The sequence below is a fragment of the Phaethon aethereus genome, assembly GCF_964289735.1.
Source record: "Phaethon aethereus genome assembly, chromosome: 20".
Lineage (NCBI taxonomy): Eukaryota > Metazoa > Chordata > Aves > Phaethontiformes > Phaethontidae > Phaethon > Phaethon aethereus.
In genome coordinates, this window is record NC_138596.1 from 9222026 (window position 1) to 9240101 (window position 18076).

General features: G+C 47.0%; 1 protein-coding gene across 1 annotated transcript in view; it reads left to right on the plus strand.

Moving 5' to 3' along the window:
* COL5A1 (collagen type V alpha 1 chain) overlaps positions 1–17860 on the plus strand; it is a 157149-nt gene extending 139289 nt beyond the window's left edge. Inside the window, exons 51-66 of the mRNA XM_082008999.1 lie at positions 864–917; positions 1291–1344; positions 1811–1864; positions 2302–2355; positions 3094–3201; positions 3644–3697; positions 3796–3849; positions 4571–4678; positions 5147–5200; positions 5898–5933; positions 6701–6754; positions 7128–7386; positions 7808–7920; positions 10037–10105; positions 14049–14282; positions 17084–17860. Coding sequence (XP_081865125.1) covers positions 864–917; positions 1291–1344; positions 1811–1864; positions 2302–2355; positions 3094–3201; positions 3644–3697; positions 3796–3849; positions 4571–4678; positions 5147–5200; positions 5898–5933; positions 6701–6754; positions 7128–7386; positions 7808–7920; positions 10037–10105; positions 14049–14282; positions 17084–17230 — 1506 coding nt within the window. The 3' untranslated portion in view covers positions 17231–17860. The remainder of the gene's footprint in view (positions 1–863; positions 918–1290; positions 1345–1810; positions 1865–2301; positions 2356–3093; positions 3202–3643; positions 3698–3795; positions 3850–4570; positions 4679–5146; positions 5201–5897; positions 5934–6700; positions 6755–7127; positions 7387–7807; positions 7921–10036; positions 10106–14048; positions 14283–17083) is intronic.
* The last annotated feature ends 216 nt before the right edge of the window (positions 17861–18076 follow it).

Sequence of the window (18076 nt, forward strand, 5' to 3'; positions counted from 1 at the left end):
AGGCTATCAGAAAACTCACCCTTATGGAGAGGGCCTGCAGTAGGTTTACTTTGCACTGGAGCTTATGCATTGCCAAGGTCCTCTGCAGCAGAGCAAAGCTTCCAAAATAATGTAGAGGAGATTTATGTGAATTTGGGAGTTGAACCTCTAGGGTCAGATCCCTGCTGATGCTAATTGCTGTAGCTCTATTGAAGCTAGTAGAGCTATATTGATTTATACCAGATGACAATGGTACAGTATTTATCTTGCTGGCTTCTTTGATGCTTGCTGGCTGAAGAAATTTATTATGCGATAAGCAAAGATGGCATGAAACAGTGGAGGAGGCAGGGGAGTTAGTCATCTCTCTTAACAGATGGGTTTTGAGGATATCGCATTATTGGTTGAAGCCTAGTGTTTGAACGCTGGTCTCAGAATCATTTGAAGTGCACAATAGACATTGTACAGAGAAGAATGGTGAAGTGTTTTAGTCATTAAACGCTTTGAGAGGATCTTCATGTGAAAAATGTTACACATCATGTAGTAAGCAAAAGCAAAATCTTCTAATCTACACTTTCCCCAAAGGTGTGAGGATTTTGCTGTCACTTGTCCAATGTATTTATGAAAAAGTAGATGAAAGTCGCAGTGTTGACACTGGAGTTTTCTGTAGTCTGGATGCAGAGCTGAACTGGTGGCTGTGGCAGGGTGAAATTACTGGAGATGCAAAGATGGGATATGATCTGGGATTGTGTTTGAGGCTAGGAAATCGGGGTTTTGCTCCATAGGGTGACTCCCTATGCTGTCACTGGGGTAGCAGGCACTAGTGCTCTGCAAATCCCCAGATGCAATACCTCTGACTTGGGAATATCCTTCTTCTCTCTTTGCAGGGTCCGGTTGGTTTCCCTGGTGACCCTGGTCCTCCTGGAGAACCTGGTCCGGCCGTAAGTGTTTGTCTCACAGAAGGGCAGTTAGGTTCCTCCTCTTGATTTAGTGAAATACGACCGTGTGCTGTTCATTCACCAGCAGCTCCTCGGTCATGGGCTCTTCCTTTACTTGGGAAAGAGTAGGAAGTGCCACCATGACTGTTTGTCTGACCGTCCTACAACCTTTGGGGCAGCAGCTATACGAATGTTGCTATCCACAGTGTGTGACACAGGAGGTTTGCTGTTGCCAGTGTTCCCAATAGGAGATGGGAAGGGATGTACCTTATGGCATGAAGACCAGCTGAAACCATACCTGCTGCTGCTAATATTCTGCTCAACTCTATTTGTACCCTAAATAACACCTGCTTGTTCTTTTCTTCTTCCTTTTTAGGGTCAAGATGGTCCCCCTGGTGACAAAGGGGATGATGGTGAACCTGGACAGACTGTGAGTAACTGGATAGATGAGATCTATTCCCCATCAGGGGGGAATTCCCCACCAGGTGTCTGTGTGCAGGATCACGGACTTTTAACACAGAAGGACATGCAGCGTCTAACTCCACCAGCTTCTGCTGCGCTGGTCCCTTGATACCTGTCCAGTCCTCTGTGCGTCAGCCTGGCTGCTGCCATCTATCCAGGCTGCTTAGAAATACATCCTGAAAGCAAAAATTAACTTATGGAAAAACAAAATCTAAGTTTCATTTTAACTCTGCTGTGCCTTATGGTATTTCATGGTGGGAAGGGATAAAACAAGATACCACCTGCACCCCCGAGGAGGTGTCGGGAGTTGTACTGGCCGCCCACACCTCAGCTTACCACAAACTCTAGATCTTGACTTGAGTTTTACATGCTTGCTCCTCCCTCCTACATCTCGAGGTGCAGTTATGGCTTGTTCTCCTCCCCTCTCCATCTAGGGTTCCCCTGGTCCCACGGGAGAGCCAGGCCCCTCCGGACCCCCGGGGAAAAGGGTAAGCTGATTGTCTAAGAGTCTTTTTCCAAATGTATTTGTATTGACTGTTTGAAACTAATGTTATTACTAGGTCTACAGTAAATGCCAGGCAGTAGTGTGTAAAATAAATGAGTAAGAATTTTTTAAAAAACTTTGATGTGCCATCCTCAGCCATTGGAAATTGATGGGAAATTGTCAATTGAATCCCACAGGGGTTTTTGAGATTTTAACTCCCAAAAGAAAATACAAGCATGAGGTGCTCCTGCTCTTCCTGCCTTGCTGGCAGAGCCCAGGGATTCATTTAGCAGGAAGCTAATTTAAAAAGCTTTTCAGAGATATTTGTCTCAATTTTGTCTTCTTCCCTGGGGCTGTTAGCATCATTTTGCTAATTCCAATAGATGACTTGAGATCAGTGTGATCTAATTGTGTTTTGCATCCATTTTGTGCTTTCTCTAGGGCCCTCCTGGTCCAGCTGGTCCTGAAGGAAGGCAAGGGGAGAAAGGAGCCAAGGTAAGACCTGAATGGGATTTCACTTTTACCATGTCTTTCTGTGCCAAAAGGATCACCCTCTGACAACGTTGGTGTTTGAAAGACAGTGATTTGATTTTGTTGTGAGTTACAACAAATTAGCCTGAATTTGGGGCCATTGGCCTCAAATCTAAGCTTATGTTTCATCTTTTAACAAACCCTGTGGAGATAATTAGAGCTTGGTAAGGTCCTGGGAATGTTTTTGTTGCTTTGAAATGACAAAGTGCCGTGTTTGGCAATTTAATATGTTGTGAATAACACAGCATACACCATGTCCTTTCACAGGGCAAACAAAGTATTATTGGACCATGATTGTTTTGGTAGGCGTGGTGAGGAAATGTAGAGTGGGATTGCAAATTATAGGTCCATTTATTGTGGCAGCCACAGGAGTGCTGATGGGGAAGGATGTCCTCTGCTAGCTCACCTCCCGGGATCAAACCCAGGAAAGCTTCCGTTCTCTCTCCGGAGAGCTTGGAGCCAAAAGGTCATTCCTGCTGGAAATCAGCAGAAATAAGTAAGGCTGAAAAGTGAAGGAGTCTGGAGACTTGTCCTCAGCACATAGAGGATAGGGAGCAATAGGAAAATCAATGAACAGAAGGTTTTACATGCTTTGCATGGAATTGCATTCACTCTGTGACCTCCTGGCAGCAGCCACAGCATATTTTAGAAGATCGTTTGATGCCCCAATGCCAATTAAACCATGCTGCCTCTTGCATCTAGGGTGAAGCTGGTTTGGAAGGACCTCCTGGGAAGACTGGCCCAATTGGTCCTCAAGGTGCTCCAGGGAAGCCTGGCCCTGATGGCCTTCGAGGGATTCCTGGTCCAGTCGTGAGTATTCCCAAACTGAGCAAAGTCTGAGAAAGCTTCTGGGCAGTGTTGTTCTTGGTGCTTTACTGTAACCCATCTGCCTTGGAAGATGTCTTTCTCCCACTGTTCTGTCTATGCTTAAATGCCTGACAGCAGATAAAACCTATTTAGTGGAAATAATATAATGGTGGATATCGTCTTCCAGCATGTTTTATTTGAGTCTTGGGTCTGCTTACCCACTCTCCATGGGTGAGAGTTTCCATGACCTCCAAAGTCCCTTCTCCAGTAGAGATTTGAGAATGAAAGGAACATAAATCCATTTGTCTTTACGATCTGTGAGAAACCAAGGCAAATGTTCCCTGGCCCAGGGACCAGATGAGGACAGGTGAATAATCAAAATAAGCCCAGCTGGGAGCACTGCTGTCATGAATGATTGTTTTGAGGGAATTGCACTGTTTTACAGGGTGAACAAGGTCTTCCAGGATCCCCTGGCCCAGATGGTCCTCCAGGCCCAATGGTATGTCCAGACCATCAAATTCCATGAGTTTTTTAAATGGGTGAATGCATTTTACATTAATTAATTTTCTCTTTCGTTTTCCCCTCTGTCTCCCACAGGGCCCGCCGGGTTTGCCTGGTCTTAAAGGAGACTCTGGCCCTAAAGGGGAGAAGGTAAGAACGCTGCCCGTGATCTCACTGCATGACCTGATGTCCATGTCTGGGTGTGGGGAAAAAATGTCGTTGTAGAGGGGTCCTGCAGCTGGCAGGATGAGGCTGAGGAGTGCCACCAGCACCGTGTGCTCTCTTTCATACTCTAGAAGCATTGGACATATCTTTAAAGGAGAGATGGAGAGTTGTGAGTGTGCCCCAAGGGATGAACAGGGTTGTGCTGTGGGTGAGCTTGTGCCACTGCCTGTCTGGATCCAAGACTAGGTTTCCCATCCCCATATCACCAGCACTGAGGGCAACGAGGTGACCCAGAGGATCTGAATCTCTGCATTCCCCTACAATGGCCCTTGCAGTCCGTGGCAGCTCTAGTTGTTGGGTCTGCCTTGAACGCAGGCGCTTTAGCAGAGGCCGTAGGGAGGTGCAGACACTTGGTTTGCTTTAGGGCAGGATTCTCAGTGTTGTAAGACCTTTCTGTAACGTATGATAGCACCCAAAATGAGCAGGTGCTCCAGTGCAGCAGTTCTGCCTCTATATTTGTGGCATTTTCTGTTGCAAAAAGCTAGTGTGCTTCTCTGCTCTGCCTCTTCCAGGTGTCAGGGATACCTGTAAACTCCTATGACCTTAGATATTTGGGTTTGTGTCTAGAAATGTCTTTGCTGGGTAGCTTTGGCATTTGGTTACCTCCGGCGAGAGATCATAATTAACATCTGCTGTTTTCCCCTAGGGTCACCCAGGTTTAATTGGTCTTATTGGACCGCCGGGAGAGCAGGGTGAAAAGGGTGACAGAGGTCTCCCAGGCCCCCAGGGCTCAGCAGGACCCAAAGGAGAGCAGGTAAATAATTCCATAAGACCTTCATGGAATGTGCTTTTGAGCTGTGGGGTTTGCTGCCCTTGAGCAGGTACGGCATAGCAGAGATGGTCAACCTCGGCAGGAGACTTTTGCTAATTTTTGAGGAATATTTTCTACATTAATGTGGTTTATGCTACATGTGAAATGTAGAGATACTTCAAAATGACCCATTTTAGTGGAGAGCAGATTCTCAAGGGTTGTATGAAAAGAGTTGATAGACTTGGAAGGATGGTTACATTAAATATGCATCTAGAGGACTGATTTTTAAAACTGTGTGCCTAATTGAGGTATGAGATTCCCTTAGTCATGCTCTTGTCTGGATCTTGCACATGCTTAAAAACCAGTTAAAGCTCCAGATTTGAATGGAGTCCTCCAAAACTGTGTGGTCATCTGTAAGCAGATGTTAGTTTGCTGCATGCAAATCAATGTTGTTCTGCATTTACTTTTCAGGGTATCACAGGTCCTTCTGGACCAATCGGACCTCCAGGGCCACCAGGATTACCGGTATGTGACAAGTGATTATCTTTGAATTCCTCGGGAGCTGTAGAGTCCTTCTGGAGTCACCTTGGTGCTCCCAGATATACCCAGCACAGTCCCTCTGGCCTGACCTTGTATGAGGATGCTGATGGGAACGGGTTTGCGCAGCTGAGCTCACTAAAAGCATTTGAATGTGTTACAGATGTACTGGGAGGTGACGTGTGAGCTGAGAGATAGGCACAGGGGACACGGCGTGATTGAGGCAGGGAATTTAGCCCACCCTGTTTCTCTTCCCCTTTCTTTTGGTTTATCTACAATCACATGGTGATTTTTTTGTACTTTCTGCTATTTGCATTTTTTTTTTTCACTGGATGCTCAAAAGGCTGCAGCCTCCACCCATGGGCAACCAGCATTTGCTGTTGCTGGGTGTCCTCAGCACAGAGCCAGGATCAGTCCCGGGTTACCATAATCACACAGCAGCTTTTCCAGTCCCCATCCAGGCAGGAATGTGAAGCGCTGACACAGATTGGTCTGACACAAATGCTTTTTGTATGTTGGCAAAGAAAAGCAACATCGAACTCAAGTGGATGTGAAAGGTGGAAACAGAAAGGAAGTGAATTAAAAACTCCACCTTGTATAACACTACTCTGTCTCTCTCTGAGGAGAGACTGCCTTCTCTGCTAGGAAACGTACTGACTCCTTTCTGTATTTTCTCTCTATGCAGGGTCCGCCTGGTCCCAAAGGTGCTAAAGGATCATCAGTGAGTATAGACATTGTTAAACACAGAGGTTGAGGAGCTTTTATTAAGTGCATAAATTGCTGCAATTCCTCCACATCAGTGGCACTAAGGCAATTAGCCAACGATGACTATAGCAAATGCAGCCTTTTTGGGCTGTCTAAGCCCAGAAATTATAATGGGGAAAGGTTTCTGTTGCACACACTGTACTTCACTGAACATCAGTGCAGCAAAGATCATAAAGAGGAATCCAGTGCATAGTCCTTAGGAGAAAACCTACTGCTATAAAGCGAGGGTATTAAAAATAGACTGTGAAGCGGGAGGTGGCAAGCTGAAAAGCGAAGAACTCTGTGACAAATGCAACACTGAAGCAAGCTTCATGTTACAGATCTCCTGTGCGGCCAGCTAAAAATTCTGCTTGGGCAACATCCTAAAGTCTTGTTTCAGTGCAGAATATATTTTATTTGATTTATAAAATCGTTGAATTGATTTGGAGAATTAACACTTTCACGCATGGGAAGATCCTTCCTTTTCTGTAGGAAGCCTAAGCAAAATTTGAGTGTTTAACCCCAAGTGTTTGATCTTTTTTTCTTACATAAACATCAAAAATAACCAAAATAAACATTTTCTTGGGGGGGTGCAAGGAGACTCCTCTTGTGTGCCTGAAGGGACAGGAAGAAAGTTTTTGCCACAAGACACTATTAAAAGAAATAATGTTTGGGATGTGATATAAGTGGCAAGTGCTTTTTTTTGAGTTAGTCATATGTTTTTTCCCTTCTTTTTCCACTCAGGGTCCAACAGGTCCAAAGGGTGAATCAGGTCTTCCTGGGCCCCCAGGACCTCCTGTAAGTAGAACCTTTTACATGAAGTGTGAAATGAGGTTCAGATTTAATGGGTGTTGTAATGGTAGGAAGTAGAAGATTTCTGGACAAAGATTCAGCATATCAGGAGTCCTAGCGATGGATTGGCCTCTCCTAGAGATGCTGAGGAGGAAATCAGGGTGTGAAGGGAGAAGTTACTAATGGGAAGATGACAAGAGAAGATGGAGCCAGTGTTCAAGCCTGGTGGTTTTTGTCAGTATGATCACGGGTGTTTTCCATCTCTAGAGTCAGCTTATGATGCTGCTTTTCAGCACTGGTGGCTGCTTTGGCCATCTCTTCTGTCTTTTCCCCACTGCCAATGCAATGAGAAGTTGTATCTTCTTTCCCCACAAATCAGGGTCCTCCTGGGGAAGTTATCCAGCCATTGCCTATCCAGTCTTCCAAGAGGACCAGGAGAAACATTGATGCCAGCCAGCTGGTGGATGATGGAAATACCGACAACTACATGGACTATGCGGATGGCATGGAGGAAATTTTCGGCTCACTGAATTCCTTGAAACTGGAAATTGAACAAATGAAGCATCCATTGGGCACTCAACATAACCCAGCGCGTACCTGCAAGGATCTGCAGCTCTGTCACCCCGATTTCCCAGATGGTGTGTCCCAGAGGGGGGTGCGGGGAGAACACTGTGGGTTTCCCAGCTCCACACAGTGAATACAAGCAAGTGCAGGAAGAGAAGTAATCCGGGGAGTCCCTGGCTCTGGTGGCCCATGAGGAATGTGACTGACAAAGATGGAGTATGTAGAGAAGAGTTGGACTAGATGATCGCTGTAGGTCCCTTCCAACCAAAAACTTCTATTCTAAGAATGGAAATATATGATGAAAAAAAGCCCTTCCTGTAAGGTGCCACAGTATTACGTGGAATCAGAACATAACCAGTTTTCCAAAAAACTCGTATAAATAGTAGCCTATGACAGAGATGAAACATCCCTGGTAAGATGGTTGCTGAAGTGCCCAGCGTCCTTCCTTCACAGTGCTGATTCTTTCTTCCCTTCTCTTCCCTCTTGTGCTTCCAGGTGAATACTGGGTTGATCCTAACCAAGGATGTTCCAGGGACTCTTTCAAAGTTTACTGTAATTTCACAGCTGGTGGAGAGACTTGCATCTTCCCTGATAAGAAATCTGAAGGAGTAAGTCCACACAACTGGGTTTTTTTACCCTTTCCATCATGGTGATAAGAGATTGCTTCCTAATGTGAATATTCATAGACAATTTCAGGAGAATTGAACAAGATCAAGTAAGGATTGAAGATCCAGAACATTTCTTTGTTACACAACATTGGCTTCTAAAATAATAAGGAATATGTTTACAAAAGTAATTTCTTTGAGTACGTCAGATTTAAACTATGATTTGGGACAAGTCTTTGATGGTTTCCCAGGCATAATAAATGCTAAAACCTTAATTATTTTACTTTGCTTTACAAAGACAGAAGTGCGTGTTGGTACAGGAACTGCGGCTCCCCGTGAGCTTCATTTAACTCATTCCTTGTCTTCCCTCCTGCAGCCAGGCTGCCGCTCCACTGACTGCGTGCATAAGCACCACTGATTCCTCTACCCTTACTGTGTCTTCAGGCACAGCAGATAAATGTTTATCTCCTGTCATTTTTTTCTGGTGTTTCTTGTGGGTATTTGGTTTCATAAATGATTGCAACTAGCCTCAGCGCTCTTCCTGGCACCAGTGCACAAGGTTGATCAAGTTATTTGTCTAATGATGTGCTTACCTCAGCCATACTTGTAATTTTTCTCCTGTATCCATGCACTCTGTTTTCTGGAGCTGCTCTCCCTGATGCCTGGGAACCAACTCTTGCACTGGCCAAGCAGAAAGTCTTGCAAAGTGACCCAGGGGAGCTCTCTGAGTGTCACGGTTGTGCTCCAGCTGTGTTAAGCTGCAGACAAAGCTGTTCACTCAGGTGGAAGCCATTTGCTTGCTGAATTTCATCCACCAGAAATATGTGCCAGCCCAGGACAAATAACATGCAACCTAATCTTGAGTTTTTGTTAGGGCTGTTTAAATAGGAGATGGATTCTCCTTTGTGTTAACTTGCCATGGCTCTTCTCAAAATGTTGACTGCTAAAAAAGTGGAGTCTGCCCATGATCTTACAGCTGCTCGGCGTCCTGCCACACTGACTCTGCGAGTGGCTCTTTGGCCCCATCTCATCCACTGTGGAGCTGCTCTTCTGCCCATAGGTTGTGATGCTCCTCAAATGCAAATTGTGCTACACTTCTGCAATACTGCCGTAAATGAGAAAATGCTTCAGCCTGTTTTTCTTTCGTGTAGAAGGAAAACAGCTACCGGATGGGCATTAAGTATTGGCTGAGCGGTTTTACTATAAGCCACAGCAGAGTTAAAGCCATATTCCCTTTCAGTCCATCCTTAACGCAGCAGAAACACACAGACATGCTTTATGGTTCACATACTGGAAAGGAAAGGACAATCCCAAGACACCTGCATGTAGCTTGGCCATTGTTTTTGGAGAATTTTACCGCAGAAGCAAGGGAGCTTGTGGGAGGGTAAGGGAGCAGATGGCAGCCACTCTCCTTTCCTGTGCTCTGACTCAAAAAACATGATTTGGCTGCTTAGACTGGGCTCTGACAGCTCGTTTCTTGTCAAGGTCCCTCCCTGAATCGCTCCAGATAGTTGGAGCTCCATCATGTGTGATGGTCCAGCACCGACTGCGGAGGATGTGCTGCCCGTGATGCACCTTATTGCCGCACAAACGCAGGAGGCAGGCAGAGGCTTCTCCTTAATCACATCCTGCTTTTCCCAGCCCCGCAGCATCTGGATTTGACATTAGAGTGGCAGCAGCCTTCTCACCTACCAGCATTGCTTTTCCACCCCAGCCCTCCCATGAAGATCAGTGGAGCTTTTACCATTTCTATTTCTTTTTTTCCCCCCTCTATCTTTCCTTTTATCTCTCCTGCCGATAGACTGCACTGCTGGTTTTGCAGCCAAAGGACCTAGGAGGCAGAGACCATTAGCCCTTAGCAAAGGAGGCCGGTGCCAAGGCAGCGCCGGGCACGCGGGGCAGCACCACGCCGTCCCATTCTGCTTGCGAGGCTGCTGGCACCTTAGGGCTCTGCCGACTGGTCTCGTTACTGGTATATAAAGATTAAGAAAACATTTTAAAGGAAGTTGGACAGTTTCAATAAGACATGCAGACTTTGCTTGTGGAACTGAATGTAACTTTTTTTATTTCTTTTTTTTTTTTCTTCTTTTCTCTTTCCTCCTTGCCGTCCACAAACTAGGCTAGAATTACTTCTTGGCCAAAGGAAAACCCAGGCTCCTGGTTCAGTGAATTCAAGCGCGGTAAACTGGTAAGATGCATCTTGGTGCTTTCTGTTTTCTTTAACCCATGTCATATTTTACAGAGTAAAATGGCTCGTTGGCCCAAAGAACAGCCTTCCACATGGTATAGTCAGTACAAGCGGGGGTCTTTGGTAAGTGGCTAACCTTGGCCCTCTAGTCTGAATCAGAGCACGTCATCTGCTTTGGTATGGCCAGACCTGTTGCACTCTGCATGCCGGACTAATAACCATCGCAAGTCGCAGTAAAAACATTTAAGGTGGAATACTGAAAAAGAAACAAAATCCAGTGGGGACACTTCTTTCCAGTCTGCTTGACTGGAAACCTATGAGCGGGTGACGGGCTTTCCCCTGCGCTAAAAGGGGACACACTAATGTGTGTCTGGGGGACCCTGCGGAGCTGGAGCTGTTTGAGGTCTGTCTCCGCAGAGCGCTGCAGGAGGGCTGCATCCTGCGAGGAAGGCTGTTCCTCCCTCCTCAGCAGTTCCCTTTACGGCAAGGGCAAACTGGGTGTCCCTGTGCACGCTGTCCCCAGCAGTCTAGCCTTATTCCGAGAGCTGAGAGGCACCTAACGTGATGCTTCAGCCTGGAGCTGGGCACGGTGCTGGCGCAGCCGGTGCTTGCTGGTACCCAGGCTGAGGTGCTGAATCTGCACATCTCTGGGCTGGGGCAGGTTTTCCCCAAAGGATGGATTTCGTCTCCCACACTGGAGATGAGCCACATCAGGGGCTCCCATGCCACTCCCAGAGCTTGGGAGACATGAAGTCATTGGTTTAAAGAAAGATTTCAAGTGTGTTTGCCAAGGCTGGTGGACAGGAATTTGACTTAGTCACAATTAAGGATTTTTTCAAGAGAGAAGAACTGTCGTAAGGTCAAACAACGTTTGATGCCAGCAAGCAAGACAGCAACACGTAAAACAGAGAAAAAGCTCTGGTATTTTGTCCCGTAACAGGACATTCACGTTGTGGATAGATCGCTCCTGCAGAGCCCAAGCCCTGGTCAGGGATGTCAGAGCAGCAGCTGATTTGTGTAAGCCAGGTCTCCTTCAGCAACAGAAATCTCCTGCATGTGTATCAATTCTTGTAGGACTAGCAGGATGCAGATAATAAGCTCAGTCAAATCAGGAGAATAAGGGAAGAAGGAAATTCAGTGGATAAAACCGACCTGCCACTGAAAGCAGGAGATGCTCTGACGTACCGCGCTGTGCAGCCATCCTCTCCCCAGGGCAGAGATTTCTTGCAATGCCCCAAACTTCCACCTTAAAAGGCAAACAGCAAAGAAAATCACCGCGTTGTTTTCCTAAAGCCACATTTCATCGCCACTAAACACATTTTGCTCTGATTCTGCCCACAAGAAGGATATGGCTTCTGCAGCTTTCCTGCGTTATTGAATAAGGCGGCAAAGCCAAGGCTTCAGCCTCATAGCTCCTTGGAGGGCAACTACTCATAGCTTAATTACAGAGCACTGAATCAGTTAATATTAGGATTTCTCCATCTTTCTTTCTCCATCTTCTCTGCTTTTTTTTTTTTCCTCTCTCCAGTCTATTTATCAGCTATGTTAGAGGCTGAATTTCCAACCTAGAGCTTTGGGCCCATTTTTTTTAAATAGGAATTTCAGTGCTACTTGAAGCCCTTTGTTCCATCTTTCTGTGTTGCTATTTTCTTGCTTTTTTACCTGTCCTGCATTTTCTGTTTGGGAAGAAGCCACCAGCACGTAGAAGACCTGCCTAAGCAAACTATAAAACTGTCAAACACACAAGCCATAAAAGTAAAGTTTGGTTTGGGTTTTTTTTGTTTGGGTTTGTTGTTGTTTTTAAAGTACCCCTCATTTTGCCCCAGTCGGTACTTGGAATTATGAGACTGGTAAATTGGGGAGGCATTTGCGTGATCCAAGATCAGTTGAGATCTGTGCGTAGATGGGCAGGATGAACGAGTTTGAGTTCCCCTCTGGGTGCAGCATTGCTCCTGTTACTCCATGGAGAAGGTCCCTGGTGTCTTTCCACGCAGCCCAGGCACGGTCTCTTGTGGGGGCTGAGCCCATGGGGATCCCCGAAGCCGAGGGGAAGATTTCTGCCTGGCTGCTCCGCACTGCCGAGAGCGCAGGCTGCTGATGTCGGGGGCTCTGTATGAATCTCGGTGCTTGCGCGAGAGGCACAGCTGTGAAGATGCTTGCCTTTCTTCTGGGGTTATCTAAAAGAAGAACATAGTAAATGTGAAATAAAACAAGATGGTTTCTTTGTGATGCTTCCACATTGTCATTAATCAATGGCAAAGAGTACTTGGAGCCAATTTCTTACCGTTTCTCATCATGCAGCCAAACTGCATATAGAGGGATAGGAGGGTTGCAGATGTTTTCTTTCTGGACTCTGCTTTCCTTCTGTGTGTGTTACACACAATTCCCAGTAGCTCTAACAAGGCCTGCCACCCATCCTGTCCTGTTATCCTTCATAGCCATATGGCATCTGCCACAGGGAAATACTATCACAGAGGAAACAGGAAAGGATTGATTTTTTTGCAAAACCATGTTCCCATGAGCAAGCCTCATGCACACAGACAGTTCCCAGTGGCTCCAGTTGCAAAGCTGGGACAGGTCTTCATGCAATCAGCAGAGGCAGAACGGAAACTGAGACCCCATAACAAGCAGTCAGGCTCCCAAAGCAAGCACTGCTTTGAAATAAGAACAGATAAGAGAAGTGGATCCTGCAGATCAGTAGTGCCAGTTGTCATTGGGTGCCTGTTAAGTAGTTGGCATTTTGTGTCCCCTTCATTCCACGTCCTGGTGGTTTTCTGGTAGCTCTCCTCCTGGCATGCGTGGCTCTCTCATGGTCAGTCATATTTAACTCTCAGGACGACAGTGCAACAGTATCCTGACAAGCGGTTGGTATATTTATTTATTTTTATTCCTGGTTTTATTGTCCGGTTATGAATTTCTTCTACTGTTTGCAGCTTGCACCGATGTTTCATGGTACCTCGAAGAACACTATGCTGTTTGTGTGCGTCTGTTTTTCTCCTGGTTATTTCTAAAGACACTCACTGTCCACAGAGGACAGTAACGAACCGCAGCTCCGGTAGCTTGGCCATGGCTGGAGATGCCACCTGAAGTACAGTTAGTTTATACATACAAACTAGCTGTCCTGCTGTGGGTTTGCTTCCTTGGTGGGGAGCGAGAGAAAGTCCCAGAAGGTCCTGAATCCCATAGGTGCTGGAAGTGCGTTTCAGTAAATTGTGTTTGCAGAAATATATTTCTAGACACCATTCTCCAAGGCAGAAAAGGAGCCTTGATGTGCAGAATGGGGCAAATCCCTGTGCCAGTGCAGCTCTGTTTCGTGACATGTCCTAAGGGCAGTAAATGCATTTTCCCTTTAGCTGAGTGTAGCCTTGCTGACCAGGGCACCACGGAGTCCTTATCAGCAGGAACAGGATTGCTGCAGAATAAGTGCAAAGACTGCTTAAATGCCAGTGTTGGTGCCCAGGAAAGATGAATGGGAAATACCCCAGTGTGTGCAGAACAAAATAACTACAGTAGTCAGAAAATCATGTCAAATAGGACAGAAAAATAAAGCCCTAAACCTTCACAGAAATCTACTTTCACTCCTCTTCCAAAGCTGGAGAAGTATGCTCACTGTTGGCTTAAACTTAAGACATATATCCCCAAATTTGCTTAGCACTGCACCTTTTTGCAACCAGGGCTGAAATCCTCCTTCCTCCCTCCTCCTACCCTGCATTAGACTTATTTTTTTAGCTCACAACCGGCAAGAGAAATAAACTGTGCTCAGTAGCTGTGCCCTGGCCGCAGGAGGACCAGAGCAGCCCCGTGCCCATAGCATGGCAGGAGCAGTGTCTGAGCCCTATGCGCAGGGTAATAAAGAGGGGTGAGACTGGTGGTCCTCGGAGCCCCCCAAATGTGTTGCATTGCCCCTCACTGCCCAGCATTTCCCCTTCTCCGCTTCTCATAGCTCTCCTATGTGGATTCGGACGGGAACCCCATTGGCGTGGTGCAGATGACTTTCCTCCGGCTCCTGAGCGCTTCGGCCCACCAGAACATCACCTACAACTGCTACCAGTCCGTAGCCTGGCACGATGCCACCACCGACAGCTACGACAAGGCCATCCGCTTCCTGGGCTCCAACGACGAGGAGATGTCCTACGACAACAACCCCTACATCCGAGCCACCCTCGACGGCTGCGCGGTACGTGAGCGGAGCTGGTCTTGGCCAGTCCCAGCAAAAGGGGTCAGTGCTGGAGGTGTCTGTCCCCCCTTCCCTGGTTGACCAGCACAGTCTGCCTCGGAGCGAATCACCTCCAAATTTCCTGTGCCCACTGATGTAGTTGCCTTGGGGATTGTCTCCAGCATGGGAAGCGTTGAGCTTGCTCTTCTCTATGCTGGGAACACAGGATTCCACTCAAGGTCAGGGGAAACTGCAGCACCTCTAGAAAACAAATTAATTTGGTTTGTTGCTGGCTCTGCATAAAGGAAGGGACCTTCCTAAAACCACTGGTTGCTTTTAAACGATCCCCCTTGCCTTTGCTCTTACTCCGTTTACTCACCTGGGGAGACGCAGGCGATGACACTCAGTTACATAGGAATTTTGCAGGCTTTGGTAATAATTTTTTAAAATGGTAATAATTTTTTAAAATGCTTTCAGGAAATCTTGGAGGCGAAGTGTTAAGGGTTTGGCATTGGGTTGGTTGGGGTTTTTTTGCAGCACGCTGCTGTGTGCAGCCCCAGGAGGGCTCTGGGCATGGGGGTGCCTCGCTGCATCGCCCCAAGGCTGGCTGCAGTGCCCAGCCCTAGCCCGGTGTCCCCAGAGCTGCCGCAGGAGCCCCGGCACAGTGCTTTGGTTTCCTCCGTGCTTGCAAGCCCCTGCTCCTCACGGGAGCTGCCTCTGCCCTCAGGAAAGGGCAAACCAAAGCAAGGGCCGAGTCTGTATAGCGAGACAACTAGTCATGGCCATGGGATGCAGGAGACAGGTTTGCATCCCTGCTTGCATATCACATGTGACTTTTGGCATCTTTCTCTCTAGCTCTGTTCCCCGTGACTATTTTGCCCAGAGTGCAGAAGCAGGCGTTACGCTGCAGCCTTCCCTCTCCCCCGCAGCCCGTGCTGCTCTTCACCTTCACTTTGGCCATGAGCAACAGCCAGTTTCCAAAGGGGTCCAGCATCCTCCCTCTGCCGCCTCCTCTTGGATGCTGGATTCGGCACTGAGCTCTGAAAAATCTGCCCTCAGGAGCTAAAAATTTGGCAAAGCAGGTGCTGCTGCATTTATTTTGAGACCCAGCTTGCTGGTGCAAAAGCAGGCGTAATTCTCACTCTCTGCAACTGCGGTGCTTCAAGCCCACAGGACAGAAAGATTGAGATGTTTGACAGAAAAAGCCCTCCACATAATTTGAGATGAACGTGGTTCTGTTCTGGCACACGCACATCTTTTACTGTGTGAGCAATGAGAAAAATCAGATTAGAATCCCTTCTTTTAACACGCTTGCAGAGAGGGAAAGGGCATCTATCCTGCTTCTGGAAATACTCAGAAGCCACGTGGGGAAGTTTATCCTCAAGTACTTCTTATCTCCTGCAAATGCAGTGTGTCTTCGGTAAAAAGCGCTTTCCCCTCCCTTTCCCGTCTTAAGACTCAGGCATGCGGCAAAATCGCACATTTTAAGGCAGGTGTCCCTTTGAAAACCCTTTTGGTTTAAGTGATTTGGCTCAGGTGCCGCACCTTCCTCTCCCTCACGAGGGGTATTTGCATGGGAAGAGAACTGTAGCTCCTTCAAGTGTATTTGCGTGGTTGCTTCTCGCAGGCGGCTGTTAGCAGTGTGGCAAATAAGTAACCGTGGCAAGAACTACAGCAGTGGGAGCACCAGGAGAGGCTGAACGTGCCCTGGTGTGATGGTGGGGCACAAAGATGTCGTCTCCTGGCTCAGAGCTTTGGCCATCGCTTCTGAACTGGGCTGCCCCAGTTCTTCCTCTCTGCTAAAGACGTTCCTGCAGGCTGTAAAAAGGAGGTGGAATATGCCAAGGGAGCTTATTGCAGCCTTGCAGAAAGAGGCTCTGCATCTCCTGTCTCCCTGTACCGTCGCCGGTACCCTGGTAGCGCATCCTTCCTGAACCACAAGCAGGATATTTAAGATTGAGCCCTACCACGTTGAAAAATGAGGTTGGGCTACCTGGCACGGTGTTTGTCACAGAGGTCCTGGTAGGACCCGCGCTCTGGCTGTGATTGAGGCTACTGCAGCCAGCACAGGAGGGTTCTCCAGGGCTAATGTTCAGGCCATTATGTGAACGTGTTTTTCCTGATCTTACAGCCCTTTCTCAGTACCTGTGATACAGCCTATTTTACCGAGAGACACACAAATCAGAGGGTAAGGTAGAACCAAAAGCTGCTCCATAAATTCACTTGTTTGTACAGCTTTGTATGCCCTCAGGTATACTTCTGCTCCTCTAATAATTATTTATATTTTAGAAATAACTGTATAGCCACCAGGCACGATAAAAAGACAACATCACCTTGTGAATTCCATCAAACTTTAAATGTGATCTTTTCGGTAGCGCTTGGATAATAGTCAAACTAATATATTCAAATTAAATCGCTCACATTTGCTCAACCCATGTGCGTCCTTGGGGAGGCAAAAGAACAATACCACAGCCACAACAATTTTACCGGGCTCCTGTTCCAGCTCGGAGATGTGCTGACAGCAGAGTTGTGCCTTTTGATCTGCATGGCAGCAGCCGCTTCTGCTCCAAAGTCTGGGCTCAGGACAGGCATCTCCCAGGGGTTTGCTTGGTGGACACCATCCCACTTGAGGGTATGTCTGATAAATCTGCAGGGCAAATGTGTGTTTGGGTGCTGGGTGCCTCTAATTCAGCTCAGGAAGGGCCTGGGCAAGTTTGCTACTGTATTCCCAGCTGACTGGTGAATGCTCGTTCATGATAACTTGCTGTTGTTGGGTTGGAGGCATTATCAGAGCTCCTCTCTCTCCCTCTTCTCCCCATCAGGCAAAGAAGGGCTACCAGAAGACTATCCTGGAAATCAACACGCCTAAAGTAGAGCAAGTACCTATAGTCGACATCATGTTCAATGACTTCGGAGAAGCATCACAGAAATTTGGATTCGAGGTGGGACCAGCTTGCTTCATGGGCTAAGAGCCACCTGAAAACTAGTCTCCAAATGAGCAACCTCGTAACCTCATTGCGCCATTTAATTAATTAAAAAAAAAAAAAAGAAAAAAGAAAAAAAGAATTCCTTGTCACATGCACGTTCTGAAACTGGACAGCGATGGGTTATTTTTTTCCGTTTTGTTTTGTTCCTCATTTTGCCCGAGTTCCTCTGTGCCACCACACCCACACATACTGAACCACCGACCAAGATGACCATTCCCACGATAGACGCAGAATCGCATGACCAACTGCCGCACGCGTGGCCCGCAGACCTGTCCCCACGCCGCCGCTACTGTTCCACAGCTGCCGAGCAGACCCCACCGCCATCAAAGACTTCTTCCTGCAACGAAGAGATACCGAGCGCTTGTCTATACATTAGTGTGTGTGTGTTTGTTTCTAAGGGAAAATGGAAAAAACTTGAAACTCCTGTGTTCAGCTTAACGTTGAAGTCCCGGCAGTCCTGGCTCCGATCTAAACCCCGCCGAAGCTCAGCGGAGGCATTTCGTTGCCTTCCACGAGATTTGGATCGGCTCTGGCAAGCAGACGTCATGGCCATTTCCAGCATTTTTAATATCTCCATTGAGTCACGTAATTCTACATTTTACAAAATTTAACCCCATGAATTTGATAGCTAAAAGTCACACTGGGCATCTCTTTCCCATGTATTAAAGGTGCTTATATTTTTGTATGTTTGTAAGTAAATATTTGTATTGTATATTATTTTAAATGTTTAAATGTTTCTGGCTTCAAAACATGCATGTGACCCTGTCTGTATTAGAACCACCACCCTTCCCACCACCATCCCAGCCAAGCGTCCGCCTGGGAGTGAAG